Source organism: Bacillus rossius, chromosome 1, assembly GCF_032445375.1.
Source record: "Bacillus rossius redtenbacheri isolate Brsri chromosome 1, Brsri_v3, whole genome shotgun sequence".
NCBI lineage: Eukaryota > Metazoa > Arthropoda > Insecta > Phasmatodea > Bacillidae > Bacillus > Bacillus rossius.
Window position 1 is genome coordinate 331,121,463 of NC_086330.1, and position 24,005 is coordinate 331,145,467.

Sequence of the window (24,005 nt, forward strand, 5' to 3'; positions counted from 1 at the left end):
AACATATAATAGCATTTAACACAATAGATTTCTAACATTACGTGGCCAAATGGCTACTTGCCTGAAGGAGTGATGACATTTGCACCAAACATGGCCACAGCTACAAGTAGAACCACAGGGAACTGTAAAAAAAAGTATCACTAAATAAAAAAATGTAGCAACGGGCTGAAAATGAAACACTCATGTTTAGTGTGACTTCTAAGACTGGACCAGGGGCTGTATCGGGCATTTCGGTATGCTTGAAGTCAACGGTAAACCAGCAAAAAAATGAAAGAAAGGACAGAATCACACACAACCTCAAGACTCCTCAAAGTCAGCATCCAACGAACAAATGATATATTTATAGTTTTGATATTCCTAGCTTTTCCCCAGTTTTCCCAGATAATTTTTTTCTCTCTTCCTGATTATTTGTAATACGGAAGTTAGGCCTGTAATAGATGAGCATATAAAACACGGGTTACACATGGAGGATTAGACCCATTGAGATGTCAAAACACATGGACAGACAAGATGCTACAGTGTAAACTCGATGTGCAGAAGACGATGCAGACTACACGGGCCAGTGGCGAGATGGATGCCATCCAGATGTGTTGCCTACCTGTGCTTTGTTTTGAGAAAACTGCAGAAAAGAAAAACGTTGATCATTGGTTGGTGCATCCAGCCCAGCTCATTTTATTAAAATTGTGATCACCATACTTTCAAAAGGATACACTGTGCACTGAAGATCACCACACGTAATAAACTGAATAGCAAATCAATCCAATGGCAATATTTACGAAACCCCACACGTCCAATGATTAATTGTAACGTGAAGTCCCAAAATCAAAAACTTTATCAAAAAGAAGATACACCGTTATTCATGGTTTACATCCAATTACTGTAAAAATTTATTTATTAATTTGTGTTATTCTAATTGTTACAATATTTTATTTTGTATTATTTTACACTTTTAGACACTACGCCGCCCCCATCAGCGATGATGTGTGGCCTTGCTTCTCGAAAGGTCAGCATACATGTAAGGTAAGAATTTGTCACTGTGCAGTCTTCTGCAGTGTTTTATACAACAATTCTGACTCTGTGTCTCTGTGTCTGTGTCTGTGTGTGAGGTGTACCTGCAAACAGTCGACGTATGTGATTTTTTGAGTCGACGATGAGGTTATGTGAGAAAGGTTGCATACTCTACATGTATTGTTTTTTGTGGTCGTAAGATGGCTGCCACGATGACTGTGAATTTTTTACAAGTTTTAATTAAAATACGTTAATATCAGTTTGGTATCAAGAGACGTTATTTCAGTAGCTAATCAATGACAATAACATTTTTTTCTGGAACTTAAATAATTTTCAGCACCCAAATAAATTATTTATGCAAGTGTTTATTTATGTATGTCCATTTCAAGACCAACCATTTGCTAGCCAGGTGGTCTGGGGTGTGATATTGTTATCAGCATACAACGGTTTAGCAGGGCAATGGCGTATCCAGGAGGGAGAGGCACAAAGGGTGGCAGATAGGGCAGTTCTGAAGTGGGAAAAGAATCACATATTATATAAAACTAATTTCTTACAAACATAGTTAAAGGATGGTTGTTCACATTTCGACACTAATACACACTGTGTAATCTGTTGGAAGTAATAGTTACTACTACAATCTGAAAAAAAGTTGAATTCCAAACCCTACCCATGGTTATCACAAAGATATGTCGCAGCAAAGTTTTCAAATTTACTTGAAATATGTCTCCCATCCACTTGAATCACGTTGCATAGAACAATGTCACATACCTAATTCAAGGCATTGGAGAGCTAGACTTCATGATGAATTGAAATAGTAATTTAACTTTAAAGATGACAAGCCTGCCTAGACATTGGAGTTCAAAGGGTTAATGTAATCATGAACATGATCCATCCTAAATATAATGTTACTTCTGAGTTAAAGAATTTTATTTGATACCCCCAGTCATCCCATTATTATTATTATTATTATTATTATTATTATTATTATTATTATTACTACTACTACTACTACTACTATTATTATTATTATTTATCTCCCTCATCAAAATCATCTCATTAAAAATACTCTGTGACAATATGAATAAAAAAATTTAAAAAAAAAATTTATTTCTCTTCCATATTTCTACCAAACAAAAGAAAATATCTTTGGACATGGGCTTGCCCTTTTTTTTTTCCAGTAAAAAATTTTTTTGAGAAAATATTATATAAACTCTGCTGTTAAACATTTATGCATAATAATTAATATAAAGTTAATTTTAATATATGGAACATGGAAATGCAATATTCCAAAACTGTAATTCCAGATTTTTAGAAACTACTCACTGTTATGTACTTCCAGCCCTTCTCAACATCCAACGGTGATGGTTTGATAACACCTTCTCCTTCTTCTATCACGTAATTACCCAAGAAAAGGTCAATGGCATCCTAGGAAAACAACACATTAGATTACCTACTTAGTAATCTTACAAACAATTATTAAAAATACAATTTCACATTTGGAAAAAAGCATAATAAAATACAGTATGGAAAGAAATCAATGTCTGTGTGAATTAAGCTTGTGCAAATATTAGGTTTTCAGTTCAAATCAAATTCAAATACAAATCTCAAAATATTTTTAATATGAATATCACATGCAAATAGCAAGCCTAGAAGCAGCTGTTTTTTTTATTATTTCCCATCTAATTTCATAATGCCAACATGGCTTTGTACCAGGTAAAACAAAGATAAAAAAAATTTATTTACATTTAATTACAACCTACGAGTTGTAATAAAAAAATATGGTGAGTAATTTTATTATGAACAAAGTAATAAGTTTACATCAAATTAAAACTCTTCTCCTTCTAAATACTCTCTCTCCTCGGCTAGCGATGCACTTATTCCAATGCTGGTTCCATGATTGGAAGCATTTGTGAAAGGTTTTTCGAAAGCATCTTCAGCTTCTCCGTCTTGGCCCTCTCAAATTCGGAAATGGTGTCAAAACATTTTCTTTTTAGTGCGGTTTTTATTTTTGAGAAGATGTCGCATGGTGCTAAATCCGGAGAGTACGGCGGATGTGGACAGACAGGAAACTTTTGTACGGCCAAAAATTTACGGATCACAAGCGAGGTGTCACGTCGGAGGAAGCCATTGGCCCATTTCTCAGGTCTCTTTCTCTGTACGTCGTTTCAAAATGTTTCAGTACGCGCCAGCCCTGGAGACCCACCTGCCTGAAGCCGTCCGCAAAGTTGTTCTTGTAGTAGCGCACGAGCGTGTTGATGCCGTCGTTCAAGAGCCCCCACTTGGTCCTCTTGCCCGTGCGGGTGAAGTCCGTCTTCAGGGCCTTGGTGCCCGAGTACTGCACGCTCAGCACGTCCGCGTTGTCCGACCACACCTTGTTGAAGAGGAACGTGAACACCGCGTGGTCCTCCAGCCTCTCCCCAGGCTTCATCACGTGCAGCTTCTGGAACCGCAAAACCCACACACAGCACTTGAAAAAAAGAAGATTGCTGTGCTAAAAAAAATTATATACAAAAATACCTCTCTGCACCTTACAATACTGATCGACGGTAAGAGTGTACAACATTAAAATGTTATATTCAAATACACTGAAATATATAACAAAAGGCCTTAGTATATAGGTACTTTAAACAATTTTAGCAAACAACACAATAGAACTATTAAAACATGTGTTTTTTTTTTTTTTTTTTTTTTTTTTTTTTTTTTTAAATTTTAACATTTTAACCTGTTCTAGTAAGTTAACAGAGTTATGAGTTGAAAATTTTTAACTAAGTAAGTGACAATGGAAAAAGATTCTCATTGGAATAGCTGAATAATTAGATTCCCAGACTGAAAATATATCAATTCTATATTGTATGTATTTTGATAATAGTGCATCAAAGCAAAATAAAAAATACAAGATAAAAAATGTAGCATAAATGAATGTGCATAAAAAACACTACACAATGTTTTTTATACATCTAGCATTTTTGATTTTATTGGAAAAACATGCATAAGGAGTAGTGAACATTGAACAATGGCAGCAGCTTTTTTTGAGCACTGCTGATTGTATGTCCAAACAAGATTGCTTAAGTCACTCGTATTTACAAGCATGACCTATAAAACATGATTTTTCCAAAGAAATGTCAGTCTGAAGTGGTAGGTAGTATGTATATATGAAATTACTTTCTGTAATTTTCTAAAGTAGCAACTTTCCAGTGAAAAAAAATTCCAAAAATTGTATTTTCTGAGTACTACTTCTACCAAGAAACCACATTAAGCATTTTGAATGTAACTAACCTAACAACAAACCATTCAAACTTTAAACTATTTCAAATATTGCAATGATGTTTAATAGAATCATCAAATGTAAGAGGAATTCAAAAATACCCTTTTCATTATTTATTTAAATTGTTACATGTCTACCTACAGCAAAGAGCAAAAGTGGTAGAAACCATACCAAACAAATCTTTTCAAAGATACAAATAACATCAATGACAAATACTAAAATAATCTAAAAAGAACTTAACAAAGAATGAAAAACAAAACAAGACAAAAAAACATGTTAGAGTAGATTTAAATATTATAAAAAGAACATATTGCAGTGCAATATAGTACAACCGATTATATAAGAATTAAAATACTTAGTAGAATTATTGTACAGATCCTAGTCATTAAGACATAATATCAACTTATAATTAACTAGAGTATATGAAGATATGCTAGTAGATAAAGAACACTGAATTCTTTTATCAACTATGAGAAAAATACTATTTATTCTGTTAAAATTGCTTATTAACCTGTATAAAATGTCACTTTTACTAGTGGTACATGAAAGGCGATAATTGCAACTATTGAATGTAGGAACCTTGAAGCGAATATGTTAAAACAAATAATTACAATCTAACTTAAGTTTTAAACAATCTCAAATCATGCATCTAAAATGTTCCTTCTAGTGCTAAATTATGATTAGTAAATTTTTGATTAATAGTTTTCATTAATTTTATTGAAATTTGTCAATTTTGGAACTGTTGGAGTTACTTATATTATTCCAAATGATAGAATTATATTCTAATTTAGATCTTACTAAGGAATCTAAAGACAAATGATTGAGTTAGTGTTAGAAGCAAACTGTGTAATGTATTTAATCAAGGCAAGTGTCTGTAATGGCTTCAATAAAATAATTAAAAAGGTAATTTGGATTCAAGAGTGAGACTTAAATCTTTAACCAATTTGCTCTTGGTAAGAGAATGATTTCTAATTCATAATTAAAATTAATAGGATAAAATTTTCTAGTAAAAGTTATAATAGTAATTTTCCCATAGTTGAGATGGACTAGATATAATTAACACCAAACAGAAAGAGCATTAATGTCCTTTTGGAATAAAACACAATCCTGGTAGGATGATATTTTTCTATAAATTTTTTAATCGTAGACGAACAAAAGACCTTGCAACTTCTCTAGTACCTTTACAATATCATCAATAAATATGTTAAATAGCAAAGGTGACAATGTACCACTCTGGGCATAATAATTTTGGTCTAAATCATTTGTAGGGGGGGGGGTAAAAATTTCAATAATTAGATTCATAAACATTATTTATCACTGTGTGAAAATTCAACAAGTGATGTACATAATAAAAAGCACATAGCAGGCTTCTAGGCAAAATTACCATGGTCTCGAAACACTTCTCTTCAAATACAAGCGACAAAAACGCAAAACAAAACGTAAGAAATTTGGAAGTTGAAAAAAACTTTCACTGTGCTATTGCAAATTTGCATAGTTTATAAACCAGTACTCTGAAATGTGATTTCTGAACATTTTACACAGGGTTGGCTGTTTTAAACCATTGACTGTAGTATTGTATTTAAAACCTTGGGTTTGTGGCTGTGTTGTGACAATCCTCATTCCTGCTGCCACTTTCGCAATTGCCACACAACAGGGCGCTGCCCATGGTTTTTATATGTATAAAAAAAATAATAATGTATTTTTAAATAGAATATATTTTTTTTTAATGAAAGGTCTAATTCCACTCTAATAACAACAAAAGTTTACTCATTAATGTTTCTTGTAATTGAAAGGAACAAAAAATTATTAGGGATGGGGCGAATCCTGATTTCCTCGAATCCAAATCCTAACTCAAATCCTCGACTGGAATTGCCGAATCTCGAACCCAAACCTGAATCTTTTAATAGATGATGTCCACATATCTAATGTAAGTGAGATGTATTCTGCTTGCACTAAAAGTCCCTTGACTTTATCACATGTAGTTTGGTACATTTCTGGTATAAGTGTATATAATGACAAAAATTTTTTCTTGAGAAATTTCAGTTTTAGTACAGATTAGCGGTTAGGATTTTTTCTATAAATAAGCTAGAGGTCTGCGAGCCTAAGAATTTTACTTCGAGCCGAGCTCGAGCTTTTGTGGTACAGTTACACTTTTGGGAAATTATTTTTATCTTAAACTTAGTATAATGTTTGAATAAAGTATTAAAATGAAGTGGGCTTATTAATTTTGGGTAACTATTTACAGAGAGTGTTTACATTTTGCACTGCTAGAAAAAAATAACATTTTTTTCCATTGAATCTTACCTGTTTCCATTGGTTCATTAGTAACTGATATCATCCAACTAACATAACCAAGTATATGTTTGTGTAAATGTAACATATCTTTGAAAAAATTTCATCCTTGTCAATTTTTCTGGAGTCCTTACTAAGCTTCAACAAACTTAGCACCAAAAATCATGTTGTTTGAAAAGTACATTCACATTGTTTCAACATTTCCACTTTTCAGCACAATAATTCTGAGAGAGATTGTCATAGAGTATTAAATTCTGTTCTTTAATCTATCATGCAGAACAATAATTTGTTCTGCACGTTCTGGAGTTAAATTAGCTCTACGATTGGAGATAGTGTTTCCAGCAAAAGAGAAGCGACTCTCGCTGGCAACATGCTTGGCTGGAATGCTTTAGTAAAATTGCTTAACCTCAAAATTAGTGTCATAAATATCTGTAACTGGTCATTAAAGTTTAATCAATTGAAAGTAATAAAAATAAAAGCATTTTACTTCATTCAATTTACACTTGCAAAAAAACATACACACAATAAACCTACATGGAAATTAAAGTCTTTTTCAATATCCTTAAGTCTGAAATATGTTTACTCATGTCATTAAATGTATAGCTGTATAGAAGAAGCCGATTTTGCCAATATTTAGTTGAATCGGCATTTCTGCCGACTTCCGATACAGTACGCTCGTTAATTTTCGGCCTATATTACTGAAAAACGAAAGAGACTGCCATAACCTAAAAATCCACGAGTACCATTTTCACTTTTCGTAGTAGTACAGTAAACTCCCAGTATATCGCGCCTCGATTGATCGCGGAATCGGGTATATCGCGGGTCAAACCATGTCCCCCAGTCAGAAATGAATAATAATGGAATAAATGGTTGACAGCAGATTAGGATAATTTTGCGTTGTAACTAACAAACCAAGCATCGGGCAGAAAAAAGCCTAGGCGTAGAAAATGTCCGCAGTGAAATTCTAAACAAGATATCTCCGTACATTATTCCTCTATCTTGTAGGGTTTTCAAATTATGGTCCAATCCAGCCCAGTGATATTTTCTGAAACACTAGTTCTTAACGTCGCTTTATCTCACAAATGAAGCATCGGAACGGGGACCTGATAAATCCCACCGTCCAGCGACATTATCCAGCGTGACTCGGCTGGGGATTGATGTTGGATAGGCTTGGTTGTCGGCAAGCGCTGGGTAGGGAGAGGCGAGCCGAGAATATGGAGAGAGGTAGAGATTAGAGCGGGCAGAAACTTGAAGAGGGGGATTGGGGGAGGGAATGTGTTCACGCAGCACACAGGCAGAGCATGAGTCACTTGACTGAGCAGCGTTCCTGCGTACAAGGCAAAATCAGGTAGTCCGGTGTTTAAAATTCCACTACAGAATCTTAATTGGTACTTTACTGGACATCTGTATATAAATGTTTTGTTACAACTTAAACCTACAGACGTAATATTATTGGGTAATTCATTGTATTATACACGTTCATCTTTTTACTTTGGTATAATGTTTTAACATTAAATAGTAAAGTAAATCAGCTAGCGTATTTTTAATCTTTGCCCAGGAATTCCCAGTGGTCCAATACTTACGTGAACCATACTGTACCACTTTTGCCGTGGGGTAGTAAACAAGTCCCGGAAATGTTTATGTGTAACGGTCTCCCGACCTTTAACCAGAGGCTGGGGAATATAACACTTGCCGATCCGAGCCACACACACTCAGCAACCCGACACAGCATTTGGTGAAATAAGTAAAGACATAGTTTAACACGGTTTTTAATACGGCGTCACTGATTGCGCTAAAATTAAATTGGCGCAATTTTTGTTTCCCACACGTGACCATTTATAATTTACTGTAAGCATGGATAATAAAGTTTAACCACTTGACACGATAGACGATTCTTTATTTTTTATTGTACGAATGCTAGAATCATTTCTTCCTGTATCTGCGGCCTACTTCTGCAAAAGACAAGCTATCTGTAAGTAAATATAGAATTTTTATTTTGTCAATCAAACTCGGTACTTTGCGATTCATATTCGGTTTGAAGTATCACTACGGCCTTTCTTTTTAGAAGACTTCGACCACAGAATCGTGTGTAACCGCACACACTGCACTTACTTGTTACGGACACTGACGAAGCAGATACTGTGGCTGACACCACGAGACTGGCAGCAGCTTGTGTGCCGCACGTGTGTTTGGCGGCGTTTGGCGCGCTCGTAGGCCGTGCGACAAACTGTGCGCGGCACACGGAAAAATAAAAACAATTCAACATTTAATATTTATCTTTAAAATTTATTATTTTTATTTTTTCACCCGCGTTTAGTGAAAACTGCGGATGCAAAGTCCGCACAACGGCGGGCCGTCTATACTGTGCGTGCTTGCCGACCTATTAGAACACAGGCGGTGTTTTATGCCTTTTGACCTTGGTCACATCGAAACATCGCGGTTATGCAACAATGCGGGTAAAAGTTATGTCCCCCGACAACCGCGTTAAATAGGGAGTGTACTGTACTGCATTCTTTCAGATCGCATTATTTCTTAGCAACATGTGCCAACCGTACATATCAAAGTTTAACATCCTTTTTTTTTCAACAATGTTCTTTAATTTAATATGTCATAAATAAATAATACATTACTATCACGGTAAATATACATCTCAGTTGTTACGGTAACTATAGTGCAAATATGGTAGCTATCATGCTTCTGTAGTAATTATGGTATTCTACAAAGAATCTTTAGTTCTTTTTATGGTAATTATCTTAAAATAACTATTAGGTTTGTACTGTAGTTATGGTACATCATCCATATTTCTTCGTATGTTGTTGTTCATTTGTCTTTTCTTCATATTTACGTGTGCCATTATTTGAGACAGGAAGTTTCAGAAAAAATTTTAACGGACATTATATCACACATTTAATGGCGTAAATAATGAGACCTCGGGCAATTTAAGCGCTTTATACAGAAAAACCTACCATTCGGGACCTTGTAAGCGAGTTTTACTGTATTTTTTTCCCGAATCCTTTGACGAATCCTATATCAGACCCGCCGAACCTTCGAATCCCTAGGATTCGGCGGATATTGGATTCGGTCGCCCCATCCCTAAAAATTATATACTAATAAAGATATTATAATTTAATTATCTAAATAAGTTGTCAATTATAATACCCAGCTAAATACTCCTCAAAAATTGCATCAAGCAGTTAATTCCTATTCAGCGGGAAATCCCTGACTGTACCGGAAATCCCCATTCCATGGATAACACCCATTTTTTTTTACAGAGAATCCTCTTTTTTGTGTGGGGGAAGTATCCTTTCTGTGTTCAAGTCCTGGTCGGCTATGCAGAAGATTTGCTTGGACTTCAGTTCTTTGATGTTGTAACTTTTCTGGTTCAACACGAGTGGCAAAGAAGCAGGAAGTTGTATGGCTTTCATTCAAACATGCCGAGAAACAAAATAACCAGAGTAATTTAAAAAAAAGTTTTTGTGAACCTAAAAAAAAAAAACCAGATTGTTTTGTTTTGAAAGAAACTTTGTTTATCGGCCCTGATGATGCGTGTTGTCGCGTGGTAGGCACCTGCAGGATGGCGACGAGCGCGCGCCGGGCCAGCATGCTCTGCACCACGTTGGTCCGGTCCAGGCTGTCCACGCAGTTGGTGCGGAACACCCCGTCCTGCTGGCCCACCAGCGTGCCGTCCTTGGTCATCAGGAAGAAGCCGAACTCGTCCTGCTCGTGCGCCAGCCGGTCGATCAAGATCGACAGCCGGTCCCACCGCATCTTGCGGCACTCGTGGTGGAAGTCGAACGACTCGTACCTGGGAGGAACAGCTTGCATCTGCTCCGGGTTTTCCCCGGTCTCCCTCCGCGGGCGATGATCAAACACAGCCGACGTTATCTCATCTTTATCCCACACAATTAAGGAGAAGAGAGGATAATTGTTTCATATTCAGGATTTGGCTTCGTTTAAACATAGTATACAAAATGGAATGCATGATGTTAACAGTACTGGCTGCTACAGTTTCCCCTGCGGAGTCATTATTGGGAATGACAACTGTAATAATACTCTCAAAAGACACTATATTATGGTCTTATAAATATCTTAGTGTTAGATCTCTGTCTTAATGAAAGCAAATTTCAAAAATAAAAAAATCTTGGCAGCCTTTGAAAATTACAGAAACCAATATGGCATTCTTTGGTAATTATCTCTCCCCCTTGAATGAGTAATAATAAACAAACTTAAGTATTATACATAGCTTTGTATGTACTAGCTTTCTAAAACGATTTTTATTTAAACTTAATGATTTTGTTCAAACTTACAGAATAGCTGTTTTTGTGGTTGAGAAATCTACCTACAAATAATGCAACTTTAGAAACAAGAAAAAAAAGGTTGTAAATTATTTAATATTACTATATGTAAACACAAGAATGTAATCATAGAGATATGTTTGTCATGAATATCTAGGAATTATTAAGCTATTGCACGGTTGGCAAACCTGTATTGGTAAACATGTAATTTTTTTTATGAAAAAAAAAAATTATAATGTGGCTATGAGGTGCCATCAAAGAATCTTGACTTAGTGATAATAATAAAGGATAAAAATAAAACTAGAAGCTATTAACTTAAAAACAATTTATTTGCAACTCAAATTTTGTACAGCAATCTAAAAGTTTATTTTTTTATTTTTATTTAAATAAAAGTAAAGGTTAGTAGGTATGATGCTAAATATCTTATATTAGGCTCATACTTAGTTCCTTCTAGCAAAATGCAAGCTGAACTGGAGTCACCTGACAAACGGTTTTGCTGAAAGTTTTTGATGTAATTCATTTCTGAAAATAATGACTTACAAGCATAGGTAGATGAAAATATTGTTAAGATAGCAAAAGCCAGCTTTTTCTAAATATGTCTGGAATTGAATTCTATGTTTCCATAATTTTGGTATTGGCATTTTTACTCATATTGCTTGATTGTCTTTCTGATTCATTTAATTCCAACTCTTAATTCGATAAATTTTTGAATTCATATTGAACTAGACTGGAAGTCAATAAGCTGCGTTTCAATTTCTTTCTCCAACCAATCAAATTTTGGCAAGTTTAATTTAATTTTTTTTTGATCAAGTACATAGATTCTTTAATTATTGGCGTGCCCGAATTATTTTTTTGTATTCCACCACTGGCACACGTGTCATTGGTTCACCCTCCGTGGGCTATGGTATGGCAGGAACGAGATGGTGTGCAAGCAAGAGCGGGAGTACAGGACTTAAATGACATCATGAGGAAAGCAAGAATGAGATGGTGTGGCCACGTGCAGAGAATGAAAAATGAGGCTGCCTACGAAAATGATGGAGTTGAAGTACACAGGAAGAAGGGCCTAAGGTAGATCAAGGAAGAAATGGGAAGAGCAGATAGTTATAGGCGTGTAGGAGAGAAGAGAAGAATGGACCAGAGTGAAGGAGGAGGAATGGTGGAGTGACAGAGGAAGATGGGAGGCATTTTACTTTGGTTTAAAAATATAATCAAGCGTTACCTCTTACTACATCAGGACGTGGTAAGAAATCTTCGCTTATGCTGTGGAAGTTGCAACAGGAAGTCAAACACAACACAACACAACATGGATACCAAAACAAATTGTTTATTAATACACTGCACAAGATTCCACGATTCTTTACATTTCTATTAAAATGAAACAAATCACACCAAAACTTTTTTTCCCTTACTAGTAATAGGGCTGCTTCATCTAATGCTGATCCACACATTAATACTTCAATGGTGGAAGCTTTTAGACATATTGCTTACAAAATTAACTAAACCTGGCACATCAATCAACTATCCCATGGAAGCCAAACAAGTTTGGAATAACAAAAGAAAAGGTATGGGGAAAAAATGGCCTCTTACAATAATGGGGTGGTCACATCTGCATATTTACATGGTGACCGGTTGCAGCCTATCAGTTCATGGCTTCTGCCTTCCATTACAAAACAGTTTTAAATGACTGTATTGTATGGGAGGGACTGTTTAACAACTGAGATTCTGATTTATGCTCACTAACCATCATCATATGTTATCAAGCATCATACCCGAAATGTTTTGGGCCTGAAATATGATGATGATGAGGTCAAAGTGACTTCAACTACATCACAGCATGCCTTCTCCTGACAATTCCTAACTCCATTGTCACAATCCCAACATACCAATGGTGATTTATTTTTCGACACACCCAATTATTATATTAAGAATCAGAATATTATTTTTTGATCACCAACGCAAATTCTCAAATAAAGTTAAAAACCATGATAAGTTGTAATTGACTTTTATATATTCTTCCTGAATTTTTATAAGTAATTTCATTCCAAAATTTTTTAGGTGAACTTTCGAACAACCTGTAGAAAAAACTTCACATACAAGGAAATTTAGAGGTCGTATATGATAACGATAACTTAAGGTCTCCCAATTTTTATAAACTTACACATTTAACATAAACAATGATTGAGCCAAATCAGAAAAATATCTCATTATGTTAAAAGTTCTTATTTCACAAATAACACTTTCCATGTCATGCAAAAATAGCATAAAGTGTTGAGACTTGAAAGACTTGAAATAACCATTTCATAAACAAAAAAAATTTCTGTCAAAACATTCTTCATGGCTCTGAATAGTGCTTGTAATAACCTCAACACTGAATATGAATGTATGTACTAATATTTAACAAAATTTATATTGTCAACTTTAAGAGGTTTAATAGACCACAATATTTATTTTCATAAAGATATATGTTTAAAGCAGAAGTTGTCAACATTTAAATAATCTGGGCAGTATCATCTATGATTTTCTTATTTCAACAACAAACCAACTATTCCTCCCTTTTCTTCTTGATTTCATGCCATTTGTTTGTGACACAAAATGAGTGCAAGAAACCAAGCATTTTATTAGCTAGATCACACCTATCTTCTATGGTAATCAATGTGTTATTTAAATATCAGCGTGTCCAGTGAAACCCATAAACAGAATTCCCTAACTTCTTTAGGTCTTTTATAATTATTATGATGACAAAAACACGTAATATGTCTATATAACTATTATATATTTTTGCGCTACTTCTTAAAACTGTGCTGTATCTATGACTTATGGATTCTTCAATGTTGTGATAGAAATCTAGAAGTCTCAGAGTCAGTTTTGTAAACTGGTTTGCCAGCTATATGAGAAACAGATCTTTTTTTTGTTTCTATTAGCAACTGTAATTCTAACCATTCTTTAGCCAGCTATGGTGTACCACAAGGCGGTACCCTCTCCCCTTAACTTTTTAATACATTCATGGGCAACATCTCATATTCTTAGTGATTCCACAGGGTATCGTTCGCTGATGATCTAATAATTTGTAGGACCATTAATTCTTATTAATTTATTATTTCAGAGTGTTCAGACTGATATAAATGAAATACCCAATTAGTGTATACTTAATTAAGTAACTCTCAATAACAACAAAACTGAAATTATTTAATTCACAAGGAAATATAACCCATTTACAATTTGGACAACATTGTAAATCCCAAATCTTCAAAGATCTTGGCATTATTTTAGATGTGCATGTGAATTATATAATCATTAGTTCTATAAGAACTCTAGCCTTAATCAATTGTATTACTTTTTATGCTTCTAACCCTGATTCTATTCTTTCTATCTATATATCCCAAATCAGATCAAAATTAGAATACTGATAGTGCAAAAATTGAAAATACAGAAAAAAAAAAAAAAAAAAAACTGTTTAAAAATTGTCAATCTCAATTTCCACCGCCTAAATTAGCTTCACTTTATGACAGTAGAGCATACTGAGATGCAATCTTTATCAAAAATTATTCTTCTTCAAAAGTTCATTGTAAATATATCCTCGATAACACAGGACTTAAGAGTTCCATAATTCCATAGTTGTTTGACAATTTCATACTGTACATACAACAAGAATGATACAATTTATAGATAGATTAATTTCTAATTTTAACGAACTTGAAATTTCATTTTAACATACTTTGAACATACTTTTAATTACCCTTGCGTCAAGAGTCATTCTCGATTATGCACTTATTGTCTTTATAATTATTATCTTGTCCTTGTGTGTAGGCCATCTGCAGATGTTCTGTTTGCTGTGGAGTGGTGTGAGTGGTTGGAGTACATACCTTTGCAGTGATTACTATGTATTTGTCTTTACATGTCATGCCCACCATTAAGATCTTACGACTGTCTGTAGGCATGTTACAAATTTAAATAAATAAAGAAAATAAAAAAATTACAAAATAACAAAAAGCCTGGTAAACTATGCACAAAGTCATTTTTCTTACATCTCACTCGGAGGCACCATTGCAACATGGAATTAGGTCCCGCATGCAATAAAATATCACTCTGCTCAAAATTGCTTGGCACAACAGCATTGCAACAATGACTGGCTAGTGGGTTAGTGATATGGGAATAATCTTTGTATAACCATTTAATTTAGAATCCCAGACCAAGCATGCATTTTCCTGACAATTTCCAGAGTCTTCCAAGGAATTAAATATTCCTTGACTATTAATGTTTTTTTTTTTTTTTATGCAAGACACCCCGAAATAATAAAATATTTGAAGAATATGTTATCCTGTTTGACTGCAATTTATTTAGCAGTCGGGTAGTGACTTCCTGTTGCCTTTAGTTGGTTTGAGATAAGGTACTGAATAACCAGTGTTTGAAAAGTGACAAATGAGGTAGTACCTACTTCTGGCATGACTGTGAATGAGCATAGAAACAAACGTCCAAACTCACCTTATGTTGTTGTTGTTCAACTTGCTGACCACTTCTGCATATGCTTTTTCCAACGGTTCTTCTGCCCCTCTGTGGTCAACCTAAAACAATTTCCTGACAAGTTTTTAATTTACATCGTACTTCATATCATATCAAAAAAATATTTACGGAAGGAGGGATTGACTATGCTCCAAAAACAAAAAATGGTTGCTGCTTTCCGTAGTGTTAAACATTAACAGCGAGAGTTAGCATGGTTCGTACTCTCTTGTGCAATAAAATATTAAGTATTTCTTACGGATCCCTTTACTTCACCATCCTCACCACCATCAAGTGAAAGAAAACTCTATTTTTTAGTCACAAAATCCCTCAAGAAAAAAACATCTATGAATTAAAAATAGTTTTGATGGTTAGTTCAGTTCTTACAGTCAAGTCCCCACTGTCCAGTACGGTATCAACTCTGGAAATCCCTTAATTATGCAACCCTAACATTTAATTTGATCCCTAATTAAATTTTCCTTATAAGTTCAAATAAGACAGTAAAAATACACAGTTTTATTTTAAAGGTGAGATACAAAATACACAAAATGATTTCAAAGCATATTTCATAGATAACATCTAATCAAGTGGCCCGAAATTCACCAATTGTAATGCACATGCGGAAACATTGTTTACTGTCAAGTCAGAAATAAAAGAACATTAAAATGCCTGCATTTTTCCATTACTTGCATTCAGTTTTTATTAAGGAGTTCTTAAGGATTCTTTGTGAAAAGTAAAGACTATTAAGGGCTCTTATTCAATTAAAGACAAATATATGTCTTTTTAAGGATATAAAGGATGTGTATAAACCCTGGATGGGAACAGAAAGACGCCATCTTCGCTTCAAAAGATTTTAGGCCACAACAATTTTCTGTCATTTAATTTTCAAAAACTAGCTTAACTGAAGCATAGTGTACAATGTAACAGAATGCCAGACATTAATAATGAATAGCTGCTACAAATGTTCCTCTCATATGAAGTCATTGGTGTTTTAGTTTTAAAATAATTTTTGGGAATTACTACTACTGTAATAATATTGCCAATAGAATATGTTATGGATAGGGAAAAGATTATAAGGTGAATTGCGATAAAATAAAAAAAACCGGAAAGTAAGTCAATAAACCATATAACACCGATATTCAAGTTATTACACCAAAAAAGCATTATTGAAATGCAATTAAAATCATAAAACTAATCAGCATTTAAAATAAAAACTTAACTCTAATGATAAATACGTAATCTTTTGAATATTACATTCAATGAATGTAATTTATTTAGCTTGAAATTTGTACCACATTTTAAGAAAAATAAAAATTGGAAAAAAGTTTACTTCCTTTTAATCTTGCAACTGTTATTAGTTACTCATTATTACATTACAACATTAGTACATTTTTCAAACACATAAATACTTAATATTTAATATTAAATTAAATTATATTTTAATAATAATATTTATAAGACTTATTTTGTTTATTCCGAATAGTAAGACATGCTTATTACAAATCATTATACTGTAAAAGTGCATCATGTATAGTCCAAATGAGTCTTGTTTTGGAGAAATTAGTACGTATCATAGAACATTTAAGTGTAAATTTGTTCAGTAATATGTTAATTGGCCTGAAAATAAACCATAAAATCTTGCCTCTAGTTATGGTCTTTCAAAATCTATTAAAATGTTATCTCTATCTTAATGAAGGCGAATTGTCAATATTTAATCTTTAAAAATGTATAATGACATAAAAACTGGTGAAACCAACATAGCATCTTCCTCTCCCTGTCACCCTTAAATGTACAAGCTGGGTATAAAAAAATTTCAGAATTTAGTCACATTACAAATGTAATTAATATTTCTTTTAAAGAAAAGAGAATGTATAATCCTGCAAAACTCTTTGTTTAATTGATGCATGTATGCCTACATAAAGATTAAATTTAAGTAACACAGAAATACGAGAATAATATTAGATAACAGCACCTTCCAGAACCTACTATAATTTTACTATAATTGAAACCTTAAGTTGAGTCAAGAATAAATACACAAAGCCAGATACTTTATGTAAGTACCCTACAAATTACTGAAATACAAAATTTATTGTCATTAATTAAATACGTAAATTTTACCATTCATGTATCTAATGTCACAGGACACAGGTGCTTTTAAAAAATTTGACAAGCCCATTCATAGTTTCAACATTGGTAATTCTTAAATTAATTGAAATTTAACAAAAAAAATTAGAATTTGTTAGAGTAAAGGTGGACACTCAATGATATGTTTTGTCCATCCATCACCAATAGTTTTCCATTTTTAATGCTGCCAACAGACTAGAGGGCTTAAATAGTGGTGAAAATTTCTCGTTTGGCGGTTGAAAAGGTATACTATCATGAAAGTTAAACACTTATGAATCGTCAAACTTATTTATTTCATTCTGATATTGATAATACTAATATATATTCACTTTTACCATGTATAATTAATGATACTTCTATGTCTCGGCCCATTTTAGTATCACACATTAAACTTAAAAATATGTTCAAAAATAAGTTAAAAACATTTAATGAAAGCAGCTACACAAATAAAAATAAATTCAAAACATTTTAAGATCAAAAATGTTGCAAACATTTTGGAAATTGGAATTTCATCCATGCGTCCATCGAAAAATACGGCTTAGGAAGCTTTCGACAGGCTGACAGAACCTTTTGGGCCTTCTGATTGGCTTGAGGTCACATAACTGACGAATGGATGTAAAACGGACAGACCAGATGGATCATCGTGAGTCCAGATTATGAATTACTATAGTCAAATCTCAATAATAAAAACCTGAAAAGACCTGATTTTGTCTCTTTGCAATTATGAGGTTGGTATTAACCATACTATTACAAAATTTAATTACAATTTTTATACAATTTTAAGAACAAATTAAAATTAAAATTAAATTTGCACATAATTTTATGCTGCACCAAATGTACTTTTTTTATGGATTGTAAAATACAAATTAAGGCTAGCCTGTGGCTAAAATATATGTAAGATAGAAGAATAAAGCAAAAGTCAAGATTATTACCTACAAAAAGACATACTACTATCAAATTGGAAGAATAAAATTTGAAATTTCACACTGTTTCTTTACATTATTCTGGGATATTTGTATTAACTATCTTTTATTAGATGTAATTGTCTACCCTTAGAACAAAAAAAAAACTTTGTATTACAGAATAATCATACTTTTGTATTAAACAAAATACTTAGCATTGTAACTCCTAAGTAATGTCTAGGGACTCTGAAAACACTTTGTATTAGAGTTTTGTATAAACTGGATATTTATTGATGAGGTTTCACTGTAACAGTCAAGATGTGACCTACCAGATTTATGAGGACCTGCTTGCTGTAGTGGAATATCTGGGTGTTCATGTGCATCGAAAAAGCTTCAACATGGTTCTCGGTGGTGATCAACAAAGGTTTAGGCTTCAGCCTCAAGTTTGGCAACTGCTGCCAAAACAATGGTAAGGAGCCTCGAGTCTAAAAACATTACCAAAATACACATAAAATCTCACAAGTCTATATCAATAAAAATGTAAACGTTTGTTCAAAATCTTAAATCTCCAAAAGGTCTTCACAGGTTGCTTTGAAATTTTGAAAAAATGTTTCATTTGAATATGCGCATGATAGATAGGTAAAAACATAGATTTTAAGGCAGGGTTGCACATTAAACAGAATATTGTATTGCTTCCAACTAAAAGTTTTTAATCAATTATGGTTTTGCATTTGCATTGCTATTATTTTTTGTATGCCAAATAGATCTGATTGTTAATATTTTTTGAACTGTTTTGTATTTTAAGGTAGTGATTTCATGTTGTTTGTATCAACAAACATATACTATGGCTGTTTGTGAGATATGTTAATATTCATTTACACCAATGAACATAATAATCCAAACAAAAGTGATCATAAATTCATCCCAACATTTCACATAAGACGATAAGAAAAAGTCAAGCTATAGCCTTAAAATTATAACAAATAAAATATAACATATGACTATAAGTGTGACACAAAGAGCACAAAAAGTATACAACTCTTTAGCTATTCTAATTCTGGGTATCTACAAATACCTGGTCAACCAATTTCAGGACTTTTTCTAGACCTTAATATAAAATTTTCTTAAAACTTTTAACATCAAAGGGTTATTGTATTAACTATATACACACATAAATACATAAATAAAATTAAACCTAATACAAAAATAGAAAAATATACTATTTACAGGAATGTGTCAATTGTTATGTAAGAAAGCTAACAAGTCCAAAAACAAAATCCAGTTTATGAAGGCCACTCTTTTGGCAAAATAAAATTCTAGGCTTTTCTTAAGAATTTTTAAGGTTTTTTTCCCTTAAGAATTCCATGAAATGTTACTACGTAAATATTTAGTATTTGACGTGGCCGGGGGTTGTTGTTCGGATGTTAGGCGGTAATTTAATGGGCGCCACCACGTGTAGGGGCACGTGGACCCGGCAAGACTCCGATCCCAGGGCGTGACGTTGCCCGTGTGGAGACGTGACTCGTTTCCCCCTAATACTGCCTATGTAATAACCAGACCTATAGCCCGCTCTCAGCGTCGGGCACGCTTTAATCCCTACCGTGGGCTCTTAAGGCGTCCCACACGCCCCTAGGTACTCGGGTAACACACACGTGGCCAATCACAACACAAGGTACGGATCCGGGTTTTTATTGGCCCTGCATACACATAGACACGATAACTCCTTACACACTCCTAGTCTCGTCGTTTAACAGTCAAAAGCCTTACGGCGCAATAGGCTTAGGTGAGGCCGGCCACCACGTGGCCGTGCTAGAATGTTCGCGAAGGTTTCAAGTTCCGTTACCGGAGTTAACAGCTATTAATCAAGCAGTCGGCTCCCGAGGTAGGCCCCGGGGATATACGAAAACGTTTTAGATTACTTACGAGTCGACAGAATTACCGGATCAGTTGAATATCAAAGTTGAAGTCCCCGGAGTGCGGCGTGCTTCCTACCTCGGTGAGCGCTAGAGATCGACTGGGCGAGCAATGGCCGTCGGGGTGGCTAGACAATGACGCAGCGCGCCAAACGGAGGGTACCGTTATTCGGGCCGTATTGCGCCGAGGCTTACTCAAGAAAACCCTAAAAGCTATTCTTTAATTTCTTACATATAATTATAAAATATAAGAATTACATTAGAAATTTATTATATAGTTCTAAATAAAGGATGAAGATCGGTTTTGCATTATGGCCTCGGCAAGTCTACGGCTGTGTTCCAAATAGGTAAAAATGCGTGCTCACGTACTCGCTCTCGGAAGTGACGTCACGAGAGTGTTGTTCCATATAGTCGAGTGCGAGCACGAGAACGAGTGCGCATATCGAGTGCGTTTGAATGCATGCTCGTTGCGTACTCTCGTAACCATTGTTTGTTTACGTTTACATCTGGACTATTGATCTAAAACAATGGCAAATGAACAATGCATGTTTCATTGTAAGTAACTGTTCGTAATTAAACAACACGCGATGTCTTCATGTGATCTGTAAGACGTGGAACAAAAATGCAACAAAGATTAACAAGTATGATACTGGTAATAGCACGGAAATTGACCCGGAGGTACAGGTTAGGATAGTTAATTTTAACATGATGAAACATAAACATATACATACATGCATTTAGGTGATGGATAAACCAACGCACATGTCAATGAAGCGGTTAGCATTGTACATTGTTGTAGGAAACCTCATACACAAATAATACCTTAACCTACCACATGGGTGTGTTTACTTGGGAGTATGGTTGTGTTCCAAATGGCGAGCACGCATGGAGCATGCACTTTGCACGCAATGAATTGTGGGTGTGAGAATGAGCACGAGTGCAAGTGTGAGTGCAAGTGCGAGTGCGGATTATTTGGAACACAGCCTACGTCTCTGGCGGCCTGCAGGATATTTCATCAATACACTTAAACTTTACGTTAATTATTGAAATGACAAATATTATAAAAATAACAGGGGTGAAAAAGAAAAGCGAATTACAAGCATCCAATTACTAATAATTTAGGGGTACGAAGCACTGATTCTACTGCGCCCTCTTCCTGTGGTTCGCGGCGCTCTCACACGCACACACACACATGTCGGCGGGAGATTCAAACGCCAGGGAAGGAGTGGAGTGGTGGGGTGTGATGGCATATCGAGCTGGGCGTAGCCCCGGACGATGTCATATTATATATAAAATAATAATATTAAAATAAAATGTGTTCGTGTAAGATTATATTACTTCTGTGGTAAGTGTTTTTCCTGAACACAATTTAGCAGCTCTTGTATGTTGTTTAAATTATGACAGTAGTAATCGACAAAACATTTTTTAAAGAAAAGACCATATTGGCATAAATAATACAGCACAGCATAAAGGCACAAATAAAATTATTTTACAGCTGCCATGGATAAAAAAAGTTCACACATAATAATAATTATAAACATAAACAATTAAACTTCCCATCAGCAATTTTGGTAGCTGAAATGGATAAATATTAGCTCATCGCTTTAAATTCTTCATAGGGAATCATAAATCATAGTAATCTGCACAATATGAATTTTGAGTTGTAACTATACCTGCCTACTTGTCCATACTGTTTTTTTTTTTTTACTATTTGCTATTTACTATCGGAAAATCACTTTAATATTTGCTGTACAACAAATATATCTTGAAAGTTAAAACTGAATGTAATGGTAAAATTTTTACAAACAGACATTCGTTCTATGTTCGTTCCCATCTGTGCTGTCTTGGAATAGCTACAGGCTCATAAAAAAAAAAGGGGGGGGGGGAAGGAAAGCACTATGACACCATCTGCTAACCTAGTTTCTTTTCATGTTCAACATTATTTTTTTTTGTTTTATTCTGCAAATGACATACTCAAGTATTTCAAGTATCAAATCATGGTATTAGTTTTCAGTGGTAGCTTCCGTTTACTATTACCGGTGAAATCTTCAGAAGTATAATTCAAAAAGGAACATGAGAGAAGAAAGAAACTGAGTGACCGTTTCCCCTTCCCCCCTTCTAGTTGGGACATATATCACATGTCACAACCACTTCCCAAGTTAGCCAGTGCAACACCATTCAAAAATGGTAAAAGTGACGCAGTCTGTAGGCACAGCGAGTAGTTTTTCAACTAAGATGTAAAAGCATTCAAAAAAAGAATAAATAATGCAGTTTGTAGGTACTTAGGTGCAGTTTTTCAACTTAACTCTTTTCAACTTGCCAGAAAAACAAATAATTTCGAGGGCTTTCAAAAATTCCCAATTAATCGTGGATTTCCCGGAATGAAAAACCTTCACAGCTAATTCAAAATTTCCCAATTTTAGTGATTGGGGGCCACTCCGAAAAAGCAAATGGTTCCTGGTAATTGAAGTTTCGTGACTTCCAGTGTCGTTACTGATTAATTTGTGAATTTTACGGGTCTTCCATGATTATTCCTTCAGTTTTGTAACTTTCTCATGACCTGCAGACATCCTGTAAATCTATGGAAATGAAACAGAAAATGTGTGGGCACTACACACATCCTACCAACCTGCACAAACGAACCCTTGTCTCCATTGTACTCCACAATCTGCTCCACCTCTACAAAGTTGGCAACGTTCCCCTCCGAGTCAACACCGCGCGCGAAGAAGCGTGTGCCCGCCCGGAAGCAGCATCGGCGCGACACAACGCTCCAAGTGAACACACAGCCGTTCAAGGACACCTGCGTGCTGGCGATGACTTAAGACGCTTGTTAACGGAAACATGTTCAGTGCACAAATTACATTTTACTCACAAAAATTTTGAGGTGGCATGCATGTACAAAAATAATAGTATTCGTGGTTAGCATCTTAGCAATAGGGAAAATCTGGAAAAGTCAGGGGATTTTAAATAACAGGGACATGTCAGGGAAAAAATTAAGTAATCTCATAGATAGTCAGGGAATATTTAATTAAAATTACAGAACAGACATTTTAAGAATTGAACTGGTTCCATGTACATAGCCTTTCTTCCCTCTTCCCAACCTGTATCTAAGTGTTACAAAAAGTTTTCCTCCCATTAATTTTTTTTCTCATAAAAACCTACATCAGTACTTCGACCATGCACATTGACTTCAGTGCTATCAACAGTAGTGTGATAAAATAATTTGTTCTTGCCTACTGTAATAGTGAAGTGTGGTATGGCCGTGAGTTGCAATTTTGAATTTGAATTTTTGATAGTTATTAGTGACTGAATAATATCAGTAGTCGGGAAAATTTTCTTCTTACCAAACCTGGAGAAATCAGAGTATTGTCCATGATTGGTTTGCTGTAAATAGCTAGCAAATTAACTCAAAATTCAACAATATTTTTTTCCCCGTCAAACCAGGGTTGGAAAAAAAAAACAGGTTTTTAACCTGGTTTTTTAAATTTGAACCAGATTTTTTTGGTTTAAATCATCGTTTTTTATTATGTACGTTAGTTATTTTGGTACATGTTCAATTGAAAGTCATACAACATCCCACTTTCTGCTACTCATGTTGAACCAGAAAAGTTATAACATCAAAGAACTGAAATCTTCACATCTGCCTGGGACTTAACCACAGAAGGATGATGAAAAATGATTCTCCATAGAATGGATGCTTCCCACAGAA

General features: G+C 34.5%; 1 protein-coding gene across 1 annotated transcript in view; it reads right to left on the reverse strand.

Annotated features, from left to right (window-relative positions):
- The window catches only part of LOC134528046 (phosphatidylinositol-3-phosphatase SAC1-B), a 53,053-nt gene that overhangs the window by 15,662 nt on the left and 13,386 nt on the right, over positions 1 to 24,005 (reverse strand). The window contains exons 6-12 of the mRNA XM_063361247.1: positions 22,926 to 23,113; positions 18,713 to 18,868; positions 15,343 to 15,422; positions 10,133 to 10,370; positions 3,212 to 3,448; positions 2,332 to 2,433; positions 62 to 122 (exon numbers count right to left, since the gene is read on the reverse strand). Of these exons, the coding sequence (XP_063217317.1) occupies positions 62 to 122; positions 2,332 to 2,433; positions 3,212 to 3,448; positions 10,133 to 10,370; positions 15,343 to 15,422; positions 18,713 to 18,868; positions 22,926 to 23,113 (1,062 nt within the window). The remainder of the gene's footprint in view (positions 1 to 61; positions 123 to 2,331; positions 2,434 to 3,211; positions 3,449 to 10,132; positions 10,371 to 15,342; positions 15,423 to 18,712; positions 18,869 to 22,925; positions 23,114 to 24,005) is intronic.